We start from the raw sequence: 19,894 nt of genomic DNA on the forward strand, positions 1-19,894 counted from the left end.
TTAATGAGTTGTAGAGATTTTTCTGGCCTATCAGATATATGACTGTAAACAATTTCCCTTGTGTATGGTTTTCTCTAGACTTTGCTGGAAGATGCTGAGCGTTGCCGACATAAAATGCAAACTGCCTCAAGTCTTATAAGTGGTTTAGCAGGTGAAAAAGAGAGGTGGACAGAACAGAGTAAAGAATTTGCCATGCAAACCAAGAGGCTAGTTGGTAAGTTTTTATCCACATCTTTAAACTTGGAGGCAAGCTGCTTGAGTTGTAATGGGTAGTGAAACTGAGAACATTTGAAATGTCATACTTTTCCTTTGTATCTTAGATCCCTGTCTCAAAAATGAGGGTAATTGTTTTAATTCCTTTGCTAAAGCACTTTTAGGTGAAAAATAAATGTAAGGCTAAAGTTCATATTTTAAAAGAAAAGATAATGGACATTGTGAATGTGGTGGGACATATTTGGGACACAAATGGTTTAACTTGACTGATGTTTGTAAGCAACAGTCCGAAGAGAGGGATTTGTTAGCAAGCGCCAATAAAATGTGTATAACTGAGAATATATATAGAAGAGAGGAAGACTGATACTCAGGCACTGACATTTATATGTAGAAATCAATATTTTTAACTGCAGTTACTAATGTTCATAAAAACTTGCTTCTTAGAAGATCATTAAAATTTTTAAAATTTGCACTTGTAAACTAAAGTACTTTGTAATAAATAATTTCTTCATTAAATGAACCAATCAATAAATGAAATTTATCTCATCATTTACTATGGGCTGAAGTTTCTTCTCTGACTTTTACCTTGAAAGGCTGCAAAAAGCAGGTATCGCTGTGTAGGTTGTATTATAGTAAATAGATTGTATTTTATTTGCTGGTAAAATACATATATGTGTATTAACTTATTAAAAATGTGGGATACCTTCCCCAAAAATTTATCCTATTTCTTTTATAGATAACTTGAAAGTGTCCAAAAAGTTTTAGGGCTGAGTATAAACGTATATCTTCTCCAGTTTAAATTTTGCATTCTTATTTCAGAGGTACGAAACCCCCTCAAACTATGGTGTCATGAAATTTAGAGGGAAAATTTTGAATCTGAACAGAAGACTAAAAGTTGTCACAGTTAATATCTCCATAATGATGTCTGTGACAGTTTTTATTACTAGTACTCCTAATTGATTTACAAAAATTTAATTGAATTAGTACTTATAAGGGGTTTTTCTCCCCCATCCCCCAAATACTGTTTAAGCATGTTCTCATGATTGCACAAGGAAATGATGGAATTGAAAGTTTATGAGTAAGTTCATTCCTCCATGTCATGCTTGTGCAGGATCTGGTGTTTGGAATAGCATTACATATGTGCTGAGTTGACCTTGGTGAGCTGCCAGATGCTGATCTCTTGATTCCTACAATTACACTGTAGGGACAAAGTAAATGTGGTCTCTACTGATATGTAGCATTGTCATGCCATGCAATGAGCCTTGGGAAAAAGACTGGTTTGCCTTCTTTATGGGTCAAAGTGTGTTCTTCAGTTACCAGCCAAAATGCGTAGCAACTGTTGAAGGAAACACCTTGTTTATTAATAGAATTGGCAAAGTTGCAATGCTTTGGTTTGTTTAGGTTTTTTTTTTTCCTCCTTTTTCTCTTTGAGGTGATGTACTTTTGGCTACAGCTTTTCTGTCCTATTCTGGTCCTTTTAACCAAGAGTTCCGCAGTCTGCTGTTAAATGACTGGCAAAAGGAAATGAAAAGCCGAAAAATTCCTTTTTGTGACAACTTGAACCTCATAGAAATGTTGACTGATGCTCCAACTATCAGTGAATGGAACCTGCAAGGATTGCCAAATGACGACTTATCCTTACAGAATGGAATCATTGTCACTAAAGCATCTCGTTATCCTTTATTAATTGATCCACAGGCACAGGGTAAAATTTGGATTAAAAATAAGGAAGGCAGAAATGACCTTCAGGTAATAGAAGTGCTTGTGTTTTCATAATCCCTAAAAACTCTTAGCTTACAAAGCATTACAATTCAGTGATTCACATAATGATTAGAAAATGTCATTTGTATGAAAAGTCTGGTTTGAATATAAAGAATATCTCTGATCTATTTTAGTAGATTTGAGATTTGGCTAGACGTGGAGGTGTATCCTTTAGCACCGGTGTCTTCATTTGTTTAATGAATTTATATTAATGAAACATAAACTGTTGGAAAACAGGCTGGATGGGCAATGCCTGGTAATAACCATGTTTTCAGAATAATATAAGTGGTAGGAAAAAAACAACTAGTTGATTAATACAATTTCATGTTTATAAATTAAGATTCACAGCATGATTTTGTTCATCTTTTAATCAGAAATTATTGTTAATTTCTGTTGTCTTAGTATGGATGTCAGGAGCTAAGTTCTCTGCAAATATACAGGGAAGATGTATTGCAAGAATGTACAGAGGCAAGATACACAAATTCAATGCAAACAACAAAATAAAGAGAAAGGAAGTCCTTACTGGCTACAAGTATGATTACAGCAATAAACCATCTTTGAAAAGAAAAATCCCTGAAAGCCATAAAAAGTAGTCTGAGTGGCTCTGAGAATATTACTACCACTTTCACGTTGATTGTTATCTAGGTGTGGAAACCTTTAATGGTTGCTTAGTTATGTTAAAAACTATTATTTTGTTTATAGTTTTATTAAAGTCTAAGCTGAATGTGCTTAGAAAATGTTGAAAATCACAGTTATACTGGGGACTACTTTGTAAATCAAAGATTATTTGAGGTCCTGTTCTATGTAAAGCTCTAATTTTCAAGGGTGAAAAAACCCCAGAAGAACACTTTATCTTGGCATTGACCTTGCTGAAGTTTTACTTGGAGATGTTATCCTAGATAAAATTGAAGGTGCTAAAAGGTTCCTGTGAATTTTCCTGTGAAATTCTTGGGTAGTTGCACTCATAGGACATCAAAACTGAAAGTGCTCAGTGCTGCTTTGCTTCTGCTTTTGCAGTTGAAAAATAGAACTTTGCATTCCTTGAGATCTGGCAATAGGGTATGCTGATGTTACCTTTTCTTGTGGTCCCAATCTTTGCCTTAATACTAGTCTACTCCCAGGATCATTGTTTTTGGCAGTAATTCAAAGAAAATGAAATAATTTATAAATATAAAACTAACAAGAAGCTTGGTAAATGGGCATAAGATACTGCATCTGTGTTTTTAGATCACTTCTTTGAATCACAAGTATTTTAGAAACCACTTAGAAGACAGCCTTTCTTTGGGAAGACCTCTTTTAGTAGAAGATGTTGGAGAAGAGCTTGACCCAGCACTTGATAATGTTTTGGAAAAAAACATCATTAAAACAGGTTCAGCCAACAAGGTAAAACAAAAGAGCAAACGTGGAATTTCCCCTTTCTTCCCTTTCCCTCCTCATGTCCTTCTACTTAGCAAAATAACTCCGGATAAATTTAGGACGATAAAAAATTAAACTCATTTAAACTTGATTAATGCTAATACAAGAAGAAAAAAGGTAGGGTTTAAGTTCACAAATGCTTAATATATTTAATGCAGAGTTCCTTATTCCTTTGCTTATGACAATTTTTAAACGTTTAAATAATCTGTGAATGGGCCATTTAAAGTGGTCCTTGTCTATTCTCAACAAATTGTTTGCATCAGATGTATGATTTAAAACTGGATTTTTATGTCTTTAAGCAGAAAAATGTAACCCTTTTTCCTATATGTAGTATCTGAAAAAGCATGTATTGGTTCTTGATATTTCAAGACTTCTTTTTAATATTTTTCTTAAGGTGAAAGTTGGTGATAAGGAAATAGATGTTATGAATGGCTTCAGGCTTTACATTACTACAAAACTGTCAAATCCATGCTACTCTCCTGAAATTAGTGCTCGAACCTCCATCATTGACTTTACTGTAACCATGAAAGGTCTTGAAAATCAACTCTTAGGCAGAGTCATTCTCACAGAGAAACAGGTAAAAGAATTGATTATATCTATTTTCCTGGCTGTACTTCTTATATTTTCCTGTAGAACATTTTATTTTATTTTAATTTATTACTCTCTATTGTCATATCAAGGTAACTTTCTGGCTCTCTCTATTATGATTATTCTTAATATAATCTATTTGCAATGGTTTAAAAACTGACACAGAAGCAATTGACTCATTAATGTGGAAGTTTCTCTGTCTCTTTATTGTTGCAGCTCTAACATATTCACCTTATTTTTCATGCCTCAATGAGTTATAACCTCATGAGAATGGCCTGTGAAAAGCAAAAGGGCCTGAAATCAAAACTGATGTTCTTCTGTCTACACACTCTGGAGCTCATGGCAACATAACCTAGTGCAAAAATTCAGACATAGTTTCTTCCTTGCTCCAAGGGAAAATGGGCTACCTACTTATTTTGACATTGCAGACGTATTAGTTGAGGAAGTCCAGGTTCGGGATGCCAGTCCCAATCAACATGCCACCAGCAGCTCTGGAGGGAGGCTGATCTTTTAAACTGCAGAACAGCTAATCCCTGTAACTATAAGGTCAGGCAATGTTGGTGTCATGAGACACTATGCAGCTATGAGTGTGTAGCTACTAAGATTTTGGCAACAGTTCCAGTTTACCTTCCCTAGGGACAAATGACAGGAATGTCTTTATTTCTTTACTGTGGCATCTGTTGAGTTTCTCCTGTCCTTCCAACACCTGCCGCTGCCCCGCCAATGTAAGATTTTTCTCGTTAATAGCCTCAGTCATCTTATTCACGTCGAGTAGTTGCATTTCATTTCCAAACAGTGCATGGATCTCATGAGAGAAATCACGCTCAATCTGTTAAAGTCTGTCTTTTGTCAGACAGCTTCATTGCACCATCAGCTTCTCTTCAACCGCTGACAACCCACTATGTAATGAAATTATCACTGTCTATCTAAAACACACTGTGATGTGTATATTCACAAAGCCTTGTTCCTAACTGTACTTCTTGGGCCTTGAAATACAGTACTTTCCTCCAGGAGACAGTCAGTTTATCAATTTCCTGCAGTCAATGCCACTGCTGTGTGCTTGGAGGACACAGAAAAGGAGCCTAACTTTTCTCAGGGAAGCCAAAAAAGAGATGGAGAAGTAACAGACTCAAGTTGGACCGTGGGGAATTCTGATTAGATATTAGGAAAAAAATAATTACATAGAGGGTGGTCAAACCCAGGAACAGATTACCCAGGGATTTTGTGGATTTTCAGTTCTTGGAAGGGTTCAAGATTCACCTGGACATTGCCCTGAGCAACTGAGCTATTTTGATCTAAACAGGGGTTGAACTAGTTAATTTCTGTAGGTGCCTTCCAACTTAAAATTATTCTACTATTCAATGGCCTCTTTGTCACTGAGGGGGAATGTCTAATAAGTGGATATATGGTACACTCTGTACCAGCTTCTCAGAGTGTTATACTCACTACTGTTTTGTTTGAAACCACCTGGGGATATTTCCTCTAGATAAATGACAACTGGATCACTTGACAGGCAGGGGGACTTCCACGGAGTATACTTACCCCTTTACAGCTTTCTTGGCCTCTGTTTATACACCTTGTGGTTCAAGGTTTCCTGAGGGGTCAATTGGAACATATCCCACCATCCAAATACTTTTTTATGATGTCTAATTATGCATCTTTGGGAATTTGGGGATTTCCCTCTGAAGTGTCTGGATTCTTACTATCTTTTGTAGCCTTTGGTAGGAAGGTGGTGGAATTATTTTACTGTGAGATAGTTTGTCAAGTGATTTGAGCAGTATGACTGCTTGGTGATATCCAGTGTTACAATGAACGTGCGGAACTTCTGTCCCAAAAAGAGAAGAGATTATTTATTTGAAATCAGTGTTCTTCAAGATTTTTATTCACATTTCTATCCTTCTTCCCATTCCACCATCTCTTATATGGTTCCAGTCTTAGAATGAATGAGGTTTAGACCTGCAACAAGCAGAAGGAGCATTTACAGCATGTCATTTAAAGTTTCTGCAAAGTCTGACTCTCTGTTGTCTGGTATGCCCATTAGTAGAATCTTTGTCACATACATCTCACAGAATTAATTGTTTCCTGATAAGAATGCTGGTACTGATTTCTTATTTTCCAGCAGAATGTTAAACCAATCGCAAGATACAAGCAAAGCATAAGGTGGTCAACAGGCAGCTGGTATAGCTGTATAAATTTAATTCTACTGTATTTCTTGTAATAATAGGATTTGAGAGATTTGATATATATCTGAATGTAGTATAACTTACGATATTTTAATGATATCATTATTTTGATACATTGACTGTTAAGTAATTTGACAAAAAACTTGTTTATTTAGTGTCATAGATAAGTCAGATTATTGGTGGAGTTATAGTATGCAACAACTCTTTATGGCCTTTTGAATTTTCACATTCATATATCAAGATTTTTGCTGGAAAAGGCTCAAGTTTTTTAAGGAACAGTTGATGCAAATTCTTGTACTTGTGAATCATTTTGTGACAGAATGATAGAAGATATGTAGCAGCTTTCATATTTTATGAATATTAACAAGAAATAGCATTCTTTGGTACAGTATGTAAAATGTCATCTGCCTGTGAAAGGAATTCCATAAAACTGGATTTGAAATAGCCTCTTCGGTGCAAGTTCCTTGAATTTATGTACATGGTAGCTTGGCTCATTTTTTCTGCATTCTTGGTGTTATGACTGGAAAATTTTGAAGATACGAAAAAAGCTTTCAACTCTGTACATTTTCTGATCTGCAAAAAGCATTTTAAGAGCTTAATAGATGGACTTTTTTCACTAAGGTTTTTATCTAGGGTTACTTCACTTTAGTTTGGTAACTGTTTCCAACTTGTTTCTCTTTCCGTTTTTATAATGCATTGAACTCTATGTTTAACTTTTCAAAATTAACTCAGCAAAACATGAAGTTTAATTTGGCTCAGTATGTTAATTATTATATTTAATTGAATGCTTACTTTATTTTAATACTATTCTTTTAAAATAATGTTTCTATTTCATGAAACTTGCATGAAAAAAATGCTTCATGAAACTGTTACCTACTTTTCTTTAGTTCCATGAAGCATCAGTTGATTGAAATGCAGATAACTGTAGTTTTCGTGTCTATTTTCATCAGTTTTTGTCAGTATCTTTTGAGTAAGTAAGCACATCTTCTAAGTTATGTTGCACTTGCATTATTCTATAATGAGTACCCCACTAAATATTTTCTACCTGATGATGATGATGATGTTTCAATACACCAAGAAAAAACTCTAAATCTTATAATAATAATATTATGATTTTTCTTAATTTCCTTCCTAAGGTAAAAGGGCATTCTTTAAAAGAAATAAATGCTTAAATTGGAAATGTAGGAGGAGAATGTAGGGTGAGAAGGCCAGAAGTTTAGAATGTGGAAAAACGAAAAAAGCGATTTCAAAAGCTGTAACAGTTTTTCGAAGCTGTAGAAATGAAGACTCCTCAAATGGGAGGGTAAAACCTTTCCTTAAGCCTTGCTAAGGGCTCAGGTCCTTTATATCTCTAGTGCTATATGAAAGGTTGTGTATTTCTTAGAGTTGTCCCTGTTTCTTTGGAATATTAGCAGCCAGTAAGCAAAGTGGAAATGGACTTGGCAATGATGGCGTGAACATGGAACTTCCAAGTTTGGAGAGACATTGTTAAAATTATTCACCAGACCTTTGTAAACTTTGTGAAGTACTTCTCTAGACACAGCAAATATTCCTATCAACTGGCTCACTAACGGTTCATTCATTAGATCCATATTAACCTTATCTTACAAAAAACTCTTAACCCATCCTCTCCCATTTCTTTCTTTTTACTTCAACATATTGAAACATTTTATGATATTTCAGTAGAGGATTTTTATCTCTGAGGCACTAATATGTATAAAGTTTTTAAAGGTTAATTTTAAGAATTAACTGAAAGGACTATTATCTCTGAAAAATATTTTTCCAGAGATTTCAAATAGTTGTTTTTTAAATGTAAAACTATTGATTAAGAGTTACCCATCTTCTATATTTGGACACTGGAAAAGAAACTAGGTACATAAACCACCCAGACTGTATTACTAAAAGTATAAAATAAATATGTATAGTGAAGTAACTCAAGTTCTACATACTTTCTTAATCAATGAAGCATTTTAGTGCGAGGCTGAAATTATCCCTGTTTGATGGAGGAGTATTGGAACTTTTTGAAATACTTGGTGCTTGATTTGATGACTAAGGGTGGCCATTGAGACTAGATTTTCAATATGGTGATTGTAAAACAAGGCATAAATGAGGATGAGATTACATGGAGGGAAATAAAACCCTATGCCTGAAATTGTGTTTGCATTCCTTTTCTGAAACAAAAAGAGAAGAAAAAGAATTACTGTTCTGAACTTCTTTTATGGCATGATATGGGCATCTTCCATAATATTTGTAGAAATGATTTGTTAATGCCTACTTACACAGCAGGTCCAGAACCTGGCAATAGATCTTGTGTCAGAAATACCAATGGAATTCTTTCCCCAGATTCATGCATCTAGTCTTGGCCTACACTGTTTTAGTAGGATCAGTATTTTTTAAGCTAAATGTATTATTTTTGGTTTTGATTGCTCTTCTATTTCCCAAATATTACCATGTAATCCAATAGGAATTAGAGAAAGAAAGAACTGAGCTTATTGAAGATGTGACTATGAACAAAAGGAGGATTAAGGACCTAGAAGATAACCTTTTGTTTCGACTTACAAGCACTAAGAGTTCTCTGGCAGATGATGAGAGTCTACTAATTGTATTGAGTAACACTAAGAAGACTGCTGAAGAAGTAACACAGAAACTGCAAACTTCTGCTGAAACTGAAGTACAGATCAATTCAGCCCGCGAAGAGTACAGACCTGGTGAGTGAAGGTAGTGATGGAAGACAAATGGCTAGACCACATATTTAAATTGTCAATACTTAGAGTAGGAGAAATAGTATGATGAGATCAGGAAGACCAAAATTGTTGGGGGAGATCTGTGTTTTCCTGTAAGTAAACTGTGTCTAGGAGATGTCATATTGAGCTATAATGGAGAAAATAGTCAGTGTTATGCCTCATGTGGAATTTATAAAATTGAGTGAACTGTTCTCTTTGTAGACTTCCCATTGATCTATAAACAAGCGTATCAGTCATTAGGGTGTTTAGGTAAGTATGTGTTAGAGTTCAACATGTTGACATTCTTTTACAGGGCCTATATAACATTAAATACTCTATATCTGTTCTGATAAAAGCTTCACCATTTATCCATGGGTTATTATAGTCAGCACATTTCATGAGTCTTTTGACTTTTAACTGGCAGGTAAAAATGTGAAAAAACCAGGGGAAAAAATAGCTCTCTGTAATTGCCTACATTCTAGGAAATGTGTAAAATGGTACAGTTAGTGTACCAGAAAGCATTGCAGATATTGTAAAACCTTTGTATTTAAAACTGAACAACTACTGCAAAGAAGTTAATCAGTACTGGGTAAGTTAAATCAATGTAGTTCATTTGACTTTTATATGACTCTTGTAAAAATCTGTAAAGAGAAATTTGTTTGGATTCTTAAACAGTATTTCAAACAGCCATAATTTTTACATGTTCTGCTGATGATCTCAATATTGCAGTGTACTATTGAGCTGCTCTCCAGATATGCTCATATTTGAAAACTGGGCTTTACATAGTATGCATTAATAACAGCAAATATCTTTTTTTTTCTGATGTATAAATGAGGATTAAATGAATGATCTTATTCTTCTTCTGGCAGTAAAAATAGAGAAACCCAAGGATCTTCATGTATCATTAGTTTTAAGCTCACGGTACATGTTTTAAAAAGTTAATGTTTTCTGTTCTGCATTTCTACTTTGAATACATTTTTGTTTCTTCTTCAGTTGCAACTCGAGGTAGCATCTTGTACTTCCTTATCACTGAGATGAGCATGGTCAATGTCATGTACCAGACATCCCTTCGGCAGTTTCTGGGACTTTTTGACTGCTCCCTAGCCAGGTATTTTAGTGAACAATAAGTATCATTTGTATTTACCCAGTCCTGGAGGTGCCTGTAGAATAGTAAAGATTTATTGTAAACTAATATCAGAAAAAAGGCTGTTGCTTCTTACAGTCTTGACCAGGACTTGTCAGCTTAAATACCTATAAAATTTTGTCAGTTGGCAGGGCAAAGATCCCTCTAATGTACTTACAGTCCTTCAAAATTTGCCATTAGGTAATTAAAAAACATTATACAGCTGGGCAAAAAGGCTTGATTAGAAAGGATTTTTTTGTTGTTGTTGCTCCTTCAATCTGAAAGTTGTTGCTAGCCTGCTGTCTGATATTCTGTGTTTGTGATCCATTGTTTTTCATGTTTTCAAAATACTGAACTTTGGCCTTTTTCCTTTTGCATAGTATTCCCTCTTATAAAGCCTAAGCAAATCAACATTCAACTGCAGACCTTTCTTCCAACAGGTCTACCAAGAGCCCTATAACCAGCAAGAGGGTTACTAATATTATTGAACATATGACATATGAAGTATTCAAATATACTGCCCGAGGGCTCTATGAGGAGCACAAATTTCTTTTCACATTACTGCTTACTTTGAAGATTGATATACAAAGAAACAGAGTGAAGCACGAAGAATTTCTGACACTTATTAAAGGTTGGAACAATGAATAAATTTTAAGGAGAGCATGTTATTATTGTAGAAAATTTATGTATTTGTATCTCCTAGCTAGCATGCTCCTTTTGCACATGAGAAACCAGGCAATTGTAAGAATACATGCTTATCATTCTTATCTGGTGACAGACAGCACTGTATGGTAGTTCTAATTTATAGCAGCACACTGAATATTGATGAATATGCCTTTGGAATCGTGAGAATTTAAAAGGAATATTGTTAAGTGTCCTTTATATCTGCTGCTCAAATACCATCAGGTATGTGTTTAACTTAGAAAAGCTATTATTGTACTAAACATGTTATAGTTTCTTTAGTAAGTGCAGCAAATAGGAACAGAAAATGATACTAAGTTTAAAAGAATATTAGAGTCTTAGCTGAATGTGACAAGTTCAAGGCTTTGGTCTTAATTGCACACACCACTGAATTCACTTGAAAGTTTGGATCCATTTTGTATTACTTTTCCGAGAGACTTGATTTACCAAGCAATATTTATTTATGGATTATATCTGTGAATTTTTCCATGCTGAATCTTCAGAATATCTTTACCCAAAAAGGATTTATTTCCAAGCACATTGCACAAAAACACCAGTAAAACCTCAAAATATAAATTGGTTAAGGCTTCTGTTTAAGGTACATAATAGAAAAAAAAATTAAACTAACAAAATTGCAAACTCAGCTTAATCAAATATGGCATGTTTTTTTAATGTAGAAAACTCCTGGAACATCATGATTAAAAACCTGGATTCTTGTATTAGTTTTTTCCCTTTTATTTTGTTTATTTTTCATTGTCTCTCCAACTAATTATAACTAATTTCAATTTCTTGCAGGTGGTGCTTCCCTAGACCTTAAAGCTTGTCCTCCTAAGCCAGCTAAATGGATTCTGGATATGACTTGGTTGAACTTGGTGGAGCTCAGTAAGCTTAAGCAGTTTTCAGATATTCTTGACCAAGTACGTAAGAGCTTTTTAAAATTGATCTCTTGTTTAACAAGTGATTGTCTGGTAGAGATCAAGCCATGTGGTGGGAAACTGGTTTATTTTATAGAGAAGAAACAAAACTGACAGCATAAAGCCACAGTTGTGGCCCTGACTTCTTAGCAACCTATGTTGATATAAAGACTCAATTCCCCCCAGGAAAATAAGAAGAGCGTAGATTTTTCACACTTTATATAGTTATAATATTTTCAGATTGTGATTACACTTGCCATTATTCAATTCACATATTGCAACTTTAATCTTGTTCTGGTTGTTAGATTTTCTTGCATCCCTGTTGTGCTTTCTTACACTAGGTTTTATGATGCTTGTTGCAGTATTTCTGTGGTTACATGGAGTAAAAGTTAGGGAAACGGTGTTCGGTAAATTCAATACTTGTATGAATAGTCTTATCAGACACTAAGTGCATTGTAGCTAATGGTAAATAGCATTTGGTATAGGTGAAGAAAACTTTCTGTATGTTCGTGTGGGGAGCAGTTATGTACTTGCTGTTCTCAAAGCTATGTCCATGCCTAGCTATCCATGTTCTGACATAACTATAATAGAAAATAGTGATTAGTAGCTCCTGTTTTCAGAATATGAACACTCAAGGTTGTTGTTGCATTCTACAATTCCATACTTAAAATCTGAAAATTTATCCTATAATTTTTAATAGCCTTATCAAATCTGTGGCCTAATATTGCTAGTGTGGATTACATGTCTCTGACTCTTATTAAAAGTTTGCGACCAGGTGGCAGTGAAAATATAACCTGTCTGTTTCGTGAAGTTTGCTTCTTTGATGGTATAATTGCAGATTTCCAAAGAAGAGAAACAGTGGAAAATCTGGTTTGATAGTAAAAATCCTGAAGAAGAATTGGTTCCTGGTGGCTATGGTCAATCTCTGGACTGCTTCAGACATCTTCTTCTTATCAGGTCTTGGTGTCCTGACAGGACCATAGCTCAGGTATATTTATATATCTTACATGGTCTACTTAGGTATCACTAGAATAATAGTTTCCAGATTGCAGTTTAGTACTATTTTATGTAATGCTAAACACCTTTTTGCAATGGACCTTTATATTGTATTTTCTGAAATTCTTTTCAGACCATTTATGTATTTGTTACAAGTACAGTGATAGCAAAATTATTGCAATATATTGAAGAAATATTATCCAATGATTTCGCTGTGGTGATTTCTACTCAAATCATATGTGTTTATCCAGATCTGCTTTATCAGTTCAGAAGGGTACTTTTAGCTCTCCTTACCTACTCACTGGAATTTTAGAAGTGTCCCCATGTTAGGCTGAAGTAAAATATTTTAATGAACTCGGTTGGCTGAAAGAAAAGAAAATTGAAAACACTTTAATTGAGAAACTATTTCTTGCATGGAAAAATTAGACCCACTTTAGAAAAATCTATATTAAAGTCTGTTCAAAGCTCTCAATTTACAGCCATTTATTAGGAAAAGTATAAAATTGAAGTTTATTAAATAGACCTTTTTTAAAGAAAAATCAGCTTCTAGGAGCCTATTTTTAATCTTTATGTTCTTCTCCAGTGCAAAAGAACAAAAAATTGTAAAATTGATGACAATTCAGGGAAATTAAGGACAATTTGCTGAAACTGGAATACATCACTAAAAGTGGGGTATTAATTTTATTGATACACATCTTTAGACATTGTGTTTGGATTCAGAGACAAGCTCAGCAGTTATTGGAAAAACTGCAGTCAATAGGTTAAGCAGTACTGTATAAAGAGTATCTCTATAATATGTGCTATGTGTCTGAAACACATAATGCAAAATTAGTTCATCTACTGTTAATGGGGCAATGTAAACTTTCATCTTTCAACGGTTTTATGAAAACTGATAGTTTATCAAATGTTTAACACTGAATGTCTTTTGTCTCCGAGAAGTAACCCAGAGGTATGAAGGAGAAGATTTATCTTTTTGTGGTGGGAAAGAGTACAAGAAAGGTCATCTCTGACTGTTTGAAAGAGCGTTTTCTATTTCTTTGTGAAAAAGAACAATAATCTAGAATTTTTAAAGATAAATAAAGAAGGGATAAAAGAGATGGTTGTCACCTGTTCCTCTAGATCTTCTACTTAGTGATAGTTATTTTAATAATTACTACTGTTAATTCATTGCTTGTCTAACTGTTAAAGTGGGAAAGGCCTAAGAGCTTTGAAGCCTGTCTTTAATCCTTTCCTCCTCTTTTTCTAGATCTTAAAGATAGGAGTAACACTATCTGATGGAGATACCATCTTTAAATCATGAAAATTTTCTAAAGTTTTAGAGAGGTTATTATTTTTATTATACTCTAATTATAGGTATTATATATAGCAATACATACAGATATATGTAATATAATAGTTATTTTAGAAATTTTAACTGATCTTATAAGGCTATAAGAAATAATACCTTCAAAGACAGTATGATGTGTTGACATGTAAAAATAAACTTGTTGCATATTTATATTTCTGATACAAATTTTTTGCAGCCTTTGGTCTTCAGTTGACTTATTGGTTGTATTCACCCTCAGAAGAAAACAGTATTAAATGGTTAGGTCATGAGTTAAATTTACCCTTTTTAATATAGGCAAGAAAATATATCACTGACACTATGGGGGAGAAATATGCAGAGGGAGTCATCTTGGACTTGGAGAAAACATGGGAAGAGTCAGATCCACGTACTCCTCTCATATGCTTTCTTTCCATGGGTTCTGATCCTACGGACTCAATTATTGCTTTGGGAAAAAAACTGAAGACAGAAACGTGTTGTGTTTCCATGGGCCAGGGGCAAGGAATCCACGCTCGTAAACTTCTACAGCGGACAATGGCTCATGTAAGTGACAAAAATCTGAGCGCTTTTCTCTCTGAATTAAACACTTAGAAATAAAAATCCTCTCATGAGATAATGTTTTTTGGTGGGTAGTTAATGCTGAAGCAAACCACTATATTTATTTATATAAGTGTCCTAAGCAAGAGAACTGTCTTTTCACAGTCCTTCAATTTGCCATAAACAAGCATTTTGATGCTGTGCAGATGTTTTTAATTGAAAATGGAGTGGTTTTCATGTGAAATGGAGTTTTTATAGTAGATAGTAGATTGCTGACTGATGAACATAGCTGAATTGATTTTTTTTTTTTTGGTTACATCACCAGTAAATATTCTTCTGTAAGCATTTCAGATTGTTTCTTCAGTTTTTTATTTTTAGTAATATGGCTGTATTTTGTTAAATGAAGAAAATGAATTCCAAATATGATATTGATAGTTACATAAACTTGAGAAAAACAAGGTTGTATAGCAAAATAGTTTGTATTGCTGTAGTCTGAATTTGGACTTGGGAGGGACAATCTGGTAGCACAGGCATTTTACAGGAAGACGAATTAAAAGAACAAAACTATCTGTATGAGAAAGGTGAGATGTTCCAATTTGGCATGCTTTGCACATCATGTGATACTATTGTTATGCCTGCTGAAGTGAAAAGATTGAGCTTCTTACTCTCCTGTGTTATGAGCTTCTTTTTATAACCTGTTTCAGTCTGACTTTTGCTTCAGATTCTTGTTTGATAACTTTATATAAGGAACTAATTAGCAGATCAAATCAGAAGAAACTCATTCAAAAATAGGGGAGAGGAGCACCTTTTGTTTAGTTAAGGGAAATGCAGTTACTTTCCCTCACTGTCTCACAAGCTCTCTTAGTGATGAGGTATATGAGATGTTTGTAATGAAATATGGTAATTCATATAGGAAAGTTTGACATCTATTGATTGATAGCAATAGATTAATTGAGTATGTTTATTTGGTTATTTTCCAAGCCTGGAACCCTTGGAAGGAACAAGGTTTAGCAGCTTGCTCTATGGAGCTACTCCTGAGCTCCCTTATGTAAGTCAAAATTTATCCGTTTCTATCAGCACTGTAGTCATGACGATGGATGTTTTAAATGTATTGAAATGGAAAAGGTAGACACTACTTATAAAGACCAGATGAGACAAGTGAGGACTACTTGTTCAGGTGAAAAAAACCAAATAAGCTAACACCACCTTCAGAAGGAACAGCACACAGCTTAGCTCTCCTCAAGGAGTGACTTCAGTTTGTGAACAATGTTGGTAACTTTTTATATTCTATTGTTTTAAACTAGGGAGGTTGGGCACTTCTGCAAAACTGCCACCTTGGACTTGATTTTCTGGATGAGTTGATGGACACTATAATAGAGACAGAGACTGTTCATGAAAGTTTTCGACTGTGGATGACAACTGACATTCACAAAGAGTTCCCCATCACCCTTCTTCAAATGTCAATTAAGTTTACCAATGAACCACCACAAGGCCTCAGAGCTGGACTAAAGAGAACATACAGTGGTGAGTGCTAGAATGGTAATAATTTAAAATTAATGCTTGTACTGTGATGCTATTGTGTGGTCATGTTAAACTGGTAGTAGGTGTAAGATAGTCTGAGGAACTGATCACAATGATGCCAGGACACATCTTGGTTTTTGTTTTGAAAATTAAAAGGAAGAGAAGATATGCTGAAGTTCTGTTGCCAGAAGTAATTGGACAGCAAAAAAGGAAATGCCTTTTCTTTTCTCACATGCTGGCTTCTAATATCTCAGTTCAAAGTGTTTGAATTTTTAATCTTCTGTCTTTTGGGAGAAAAATGACATGTTAATCTTTGTTGGCGATCAAGTGCTCTTTACACTACATAAAATAAAGGACAAAGATTCTGTGCAGGAAGCAACTTGATGTGAATTCAGCTATTAGTAAATTGTGAGTTTTTTCCCCTGAAGTTTACTCTTTTAATTTGAGCAACTTAATAACATGCTATAAAATGTCTCCAGCACAGAACACTTTGTGGGACAATAATTTGCCCTTGGGAGATGCAAAGAGCCAAGTGAATATTTCTAGAGTGATATTTTAGCACTGATTTTAAGTAGTTTTGAAAAAGACGATTACTGTGATTCTCATTAAGCCCGTTTGCAATCAATAGGTGTCAGCCAGGATTTATTAGATGCCAGTAAAATGGTGCAATGGAAACCACTCTTGTATGCTGTAGCCTTTCTACACTCCACTGTTCAAGAAAGACGCAAGTTTGGATCTTTGGGTTGGAATATACCCTATGAGTTTAATCAAGCTGATTTCAATGCTACTGTGCAGTTCATTCAAAATCACTTGAATCGCATGGATACCAAGAAGGTAATTAATGATTTTGTGGGGAAGGTGGATTAAGGTGGTGGATCTTTCTAGTAGTGGAATGTATGTAAAGGCTTCCTAATAACTGAACTACAAGAATGATTTTAACATACTGTTTTTTCCACAAACATTCAATATTTCAAGTATACCTCTCTCTACAGGAGCAGACTTAGACTTCTAATCTGGTGCATGTTTAATTTCTGTATTAACCTGTACATTGAAAAAAAAAAAGCCTTCCCAGCCATCTCAAAAATATAAACCTTAGAAGTACAGACCCTTTTTTCAATTCTAATTAAGTCAATTATTTAAAAATGGATGACTGTATTTAAAATACTCTTTTGTTTAAATCTATTTTGAGTACAACTAATAAGATTTGGTCCCTCCAACCTATCTTTGCAGCATGAAGAAATCGAAAGTGGTTCTCAATAACTCTGCGAGAATTTATCCTATGTTTCTTACTTCTGTATGGTCTATTGTCATACAGAGAAGTCTGTGGCAGGGGAATTTGCAGTTGGCATTTTAAGAGAAAGGAGGATTCAAATATACCTGTAACTTTCTTGCTGCCTTCAAGATGCTGTTGAATTCATTGTAAATGAATTATATTTTGAGAAATCCTTGCAGGTGTTCTGGAAATGCAAGACTATAATAAAAAAAACAGTAATAGGAAAATAATTTTCTTCCAAATGGGACAGACACGGTACATCAGCTGTTTTTTCTAAGGCAGATCTAGAGTAAATGAGAAAAGGATTGGCTAAAGTCACTGCTTTCTGCTTGGTTTTAGGGGATCTCCTGGAGTACTGTTTGTTACATGATAGGTGAGATCCAGTATGGTGGTCGTGTGACAGATGACTTTGACAAAAGACTCATGAACACCTTTGTAAAGGTTTGGTTCAGTGAAAATATATTCAGTCCTGAATTCAGCTTCTACAAAGGTTACAGCATACCCAAATGTACTATGGTGGATCAATACCTTCAGTACATACAGGTTGGTAAATGAGAACTAATCGCTTGTTTCTCATAAGTTCCTAATTCCTTATAATTTTTCTTTTTTTCTGAGTACCTGTATTTTGTCTTTTAATCACAGATTTTTTTACTGATTTCTAGTAGTCTGCATATCTATTAGTGACAACTACTTATTGTTATCAATGTTATCATCTTCATGACAGCAATGTATGTTTTCTTTTTCATGCGGTTTTCTTGCGGGATGTACCTAAAGGCACAAAGTTATTAAAGAGGGCAAAGAATGGAGTCCAGACATTGGGTACAACCTCTTGGAAATAAAAGGTTTAGATATATGAGAGTACAAGTTTACTATTAAAATCGCACATAGATATTATAACTCTATTTTTTGGTGTGATTTGGGCTGTGACATGACTAATAGGCCACAGCAAGTTATTTGGCCTAAGACTATTTGAAGAAATCTAGCTTCTTACTTTACAGTAATTGAGACGGTTTTTTTTCTATTTTTTATTTGGTTTTGTTTTGTGTTGGGTTTTATGTTTATTTGGGGATATTTTTTGGTGGTTTTTTTCTTAATGATTTGCTTCTAAATCTCCAGTTATACTCTTTTCATATTTTACTATGTAGAGCCTTCCTGCTTATGATATGCCAGAGGTGTTTGGTTTGCACCCCAATGCGGATATCACCTACCAAAGTAAAGTTTCCAAAGATGTATTGGACACCATCCTCAGTATTCAGCCTAAAGATAGCTCTGGTGGAGGAGGGGAAACTCGAGAGGCAGTTGTAGCCAGACTGGCTGATGATATGCTGGAAAAACTTCCTGCTGATTATGTTCCATTTGAAGTGAGTTAACGAAATTCTGGCAAAAACGTTTGCTCCATCTTGCCTTTTATGGATTAAAAAAAACCAACCCAACAACTTTTCTAAAACCATATTTGAATTCATTCATACAGGCAATACTTCCCATTTTGAAGAAATGTGACCAAACAATTAAAGTTTATAATGAAATCATGAAATGTGTGCTGAAGGGCTTTTGTGAGGACTTAAAAAAAATATTAAATCCATTAATGCTTAAGCTGTCATTTGCACTGTGGGGGAGGTAGGATCATCAACTTTTAACTGAGGTTGTTGATAAAATTTCTAGTTATGTTCATGCAGTTGTTTACTTGTCAATTGTACACTTTTGATTAAAATTGTACCTGTAAGTTTGGTTAGAATACAAGGCTGCCTGGTATTGTGATAGTTCCAGGCATTGCTACTATGTTGAAGTAAAGTAGCTGGGGCAATTACTCTTGATTGGTTTGTGCAAAGAGAACCATGAAATTCCTTGCTAGAATTAAAGCTGAATTCCTTGATCTAGGGTAACCAGCTTACAAATCCCTTTAAATGGCATTAGCTCATAGAATGATATACAGACTAAATCATGACAGACTGAAAACATAGCCAGTCTTAGCATCATAGATTTCTCATGGAGCAAATCCCGTGTTTCTGTCTCCCTTCAAGGGAGGTGCCAAACTCACCATTTAAGTTAATAAATGAATTATGTTATGTATTAAAGATCATATTGTGGCTTAACTTTGACATAAAGGCAACTTTGTTTTTTCACTTCTCTTGAAGGATCTTTGGTTTTCTACCTACAGGTAAATGAAAAACTAAAAAACATGGGACCTTTTGAACCTATGCATATATTTTTGCGACAGGAGATTGAACAAATGCAGAGAGTAATTTCTTTAGTGAGAAGCACTCTGACTGATCTAAAACTTGCCATTGATGGGACAATAGTTATGAGTGAAAATCTGAGGGATGCTTTAGACTGCATGTATGATGGAAGGATTCCTGCTAGCTGGAAAAAAGTAGGTGTACATAACTTGTTATGGAGAGAAATAAAAAACCTATTTCTGAAGAGACTAGATTAAACTGCTAGACTTATAGCAAACACAGTTTTTCAAACTTTGTTTCAGAAGTGTTAACCAGAGCTGTCCAACTTCTGGAATAGATTTTATGCTAAAATAAACATAGTCAAATCAAGCCTTCTTTCATTTATTGAAATTGAAATGAATGTGGGGGATGCAGATATTTCCCATTTTAACAGCCTGTTGCATATTGGCAGGATAAAAAAGCTT

General features: G+C 34.5%; 1 protein-coding gene across 1 annotated transcript in view; it reads left to right on the forward strand.

The window, feature by feature from the left end:
* The window catches only part of DNAH5 (dynein axonemal heavy chain 5), a 114,113-nt gene that overhangs the window by 89,146 nt on the left and 5,073 nt on the right, over positions 1-19,894 (forward strand). The window contains exons 62-76 of the mRNA XM_010400197.4: positions 79-214; positions 1,646-1,962; positions 3,202-3,357; positions 3,785-3,967; positions 8,626-8,869; positions 9,878-9,992; positions 10,448-10,638; positions 11,484-11,605; positions 12,441-12,590; positions 14,220-14,465; positions 15,764-15,983; positions 16,609-16,814; positions 17,593-17,796; positions 18,399-18,614; positions 19,412-19,624. Coding sequence (XP_010398499.4) covers positions 79-214; positions 1,646-1,962; positions 3,202-3,357; positions 3,785-3,967; positions 8,626-8,869; positions 9,878-9,992; positions 10,448-10,638; positions 11,484-11,605; positions 12,441-12,590; positions 14,220-14,465; positions 15,764-15,983; positions 16,609-16,814; positions 17,593-17,796; positions 18,399-18,614; positions 19,412-19,624 — 2,919 coding nt within the window. The remainder of the gene's footprint in view (positions 1-78; positions 215-1,645; positions 1,963-3,201; positions 3,358-3,784; positions 3,968-8,625; positions 8,870-9,877; positions 9,993-10,447; positions 10,639-11,483; positions 11,606-12,440; positions 12,591-14,219; positions 14,466-15,763; positions 15,984-16,608; positions 16,815-17,592; positions 17,797-18,398; positions 18,615-19,411; positions 19,625-19,894) is intronic.

This window comes from Corvus cornix, chromosome 2, assembly GCF_000738735.6.
Source record: "Corvus cornix cornix isolate S_Up_H32 chromosome 2, ASM73873v5, whole genome shotgun sequence".
Classification (NCBI taxonomy): domain Eukaryota; kingdom Metazoa; phylum Chordata; class Aves; order Passeriformes; family Corvidae; genus Corvus; species Corvus cornix.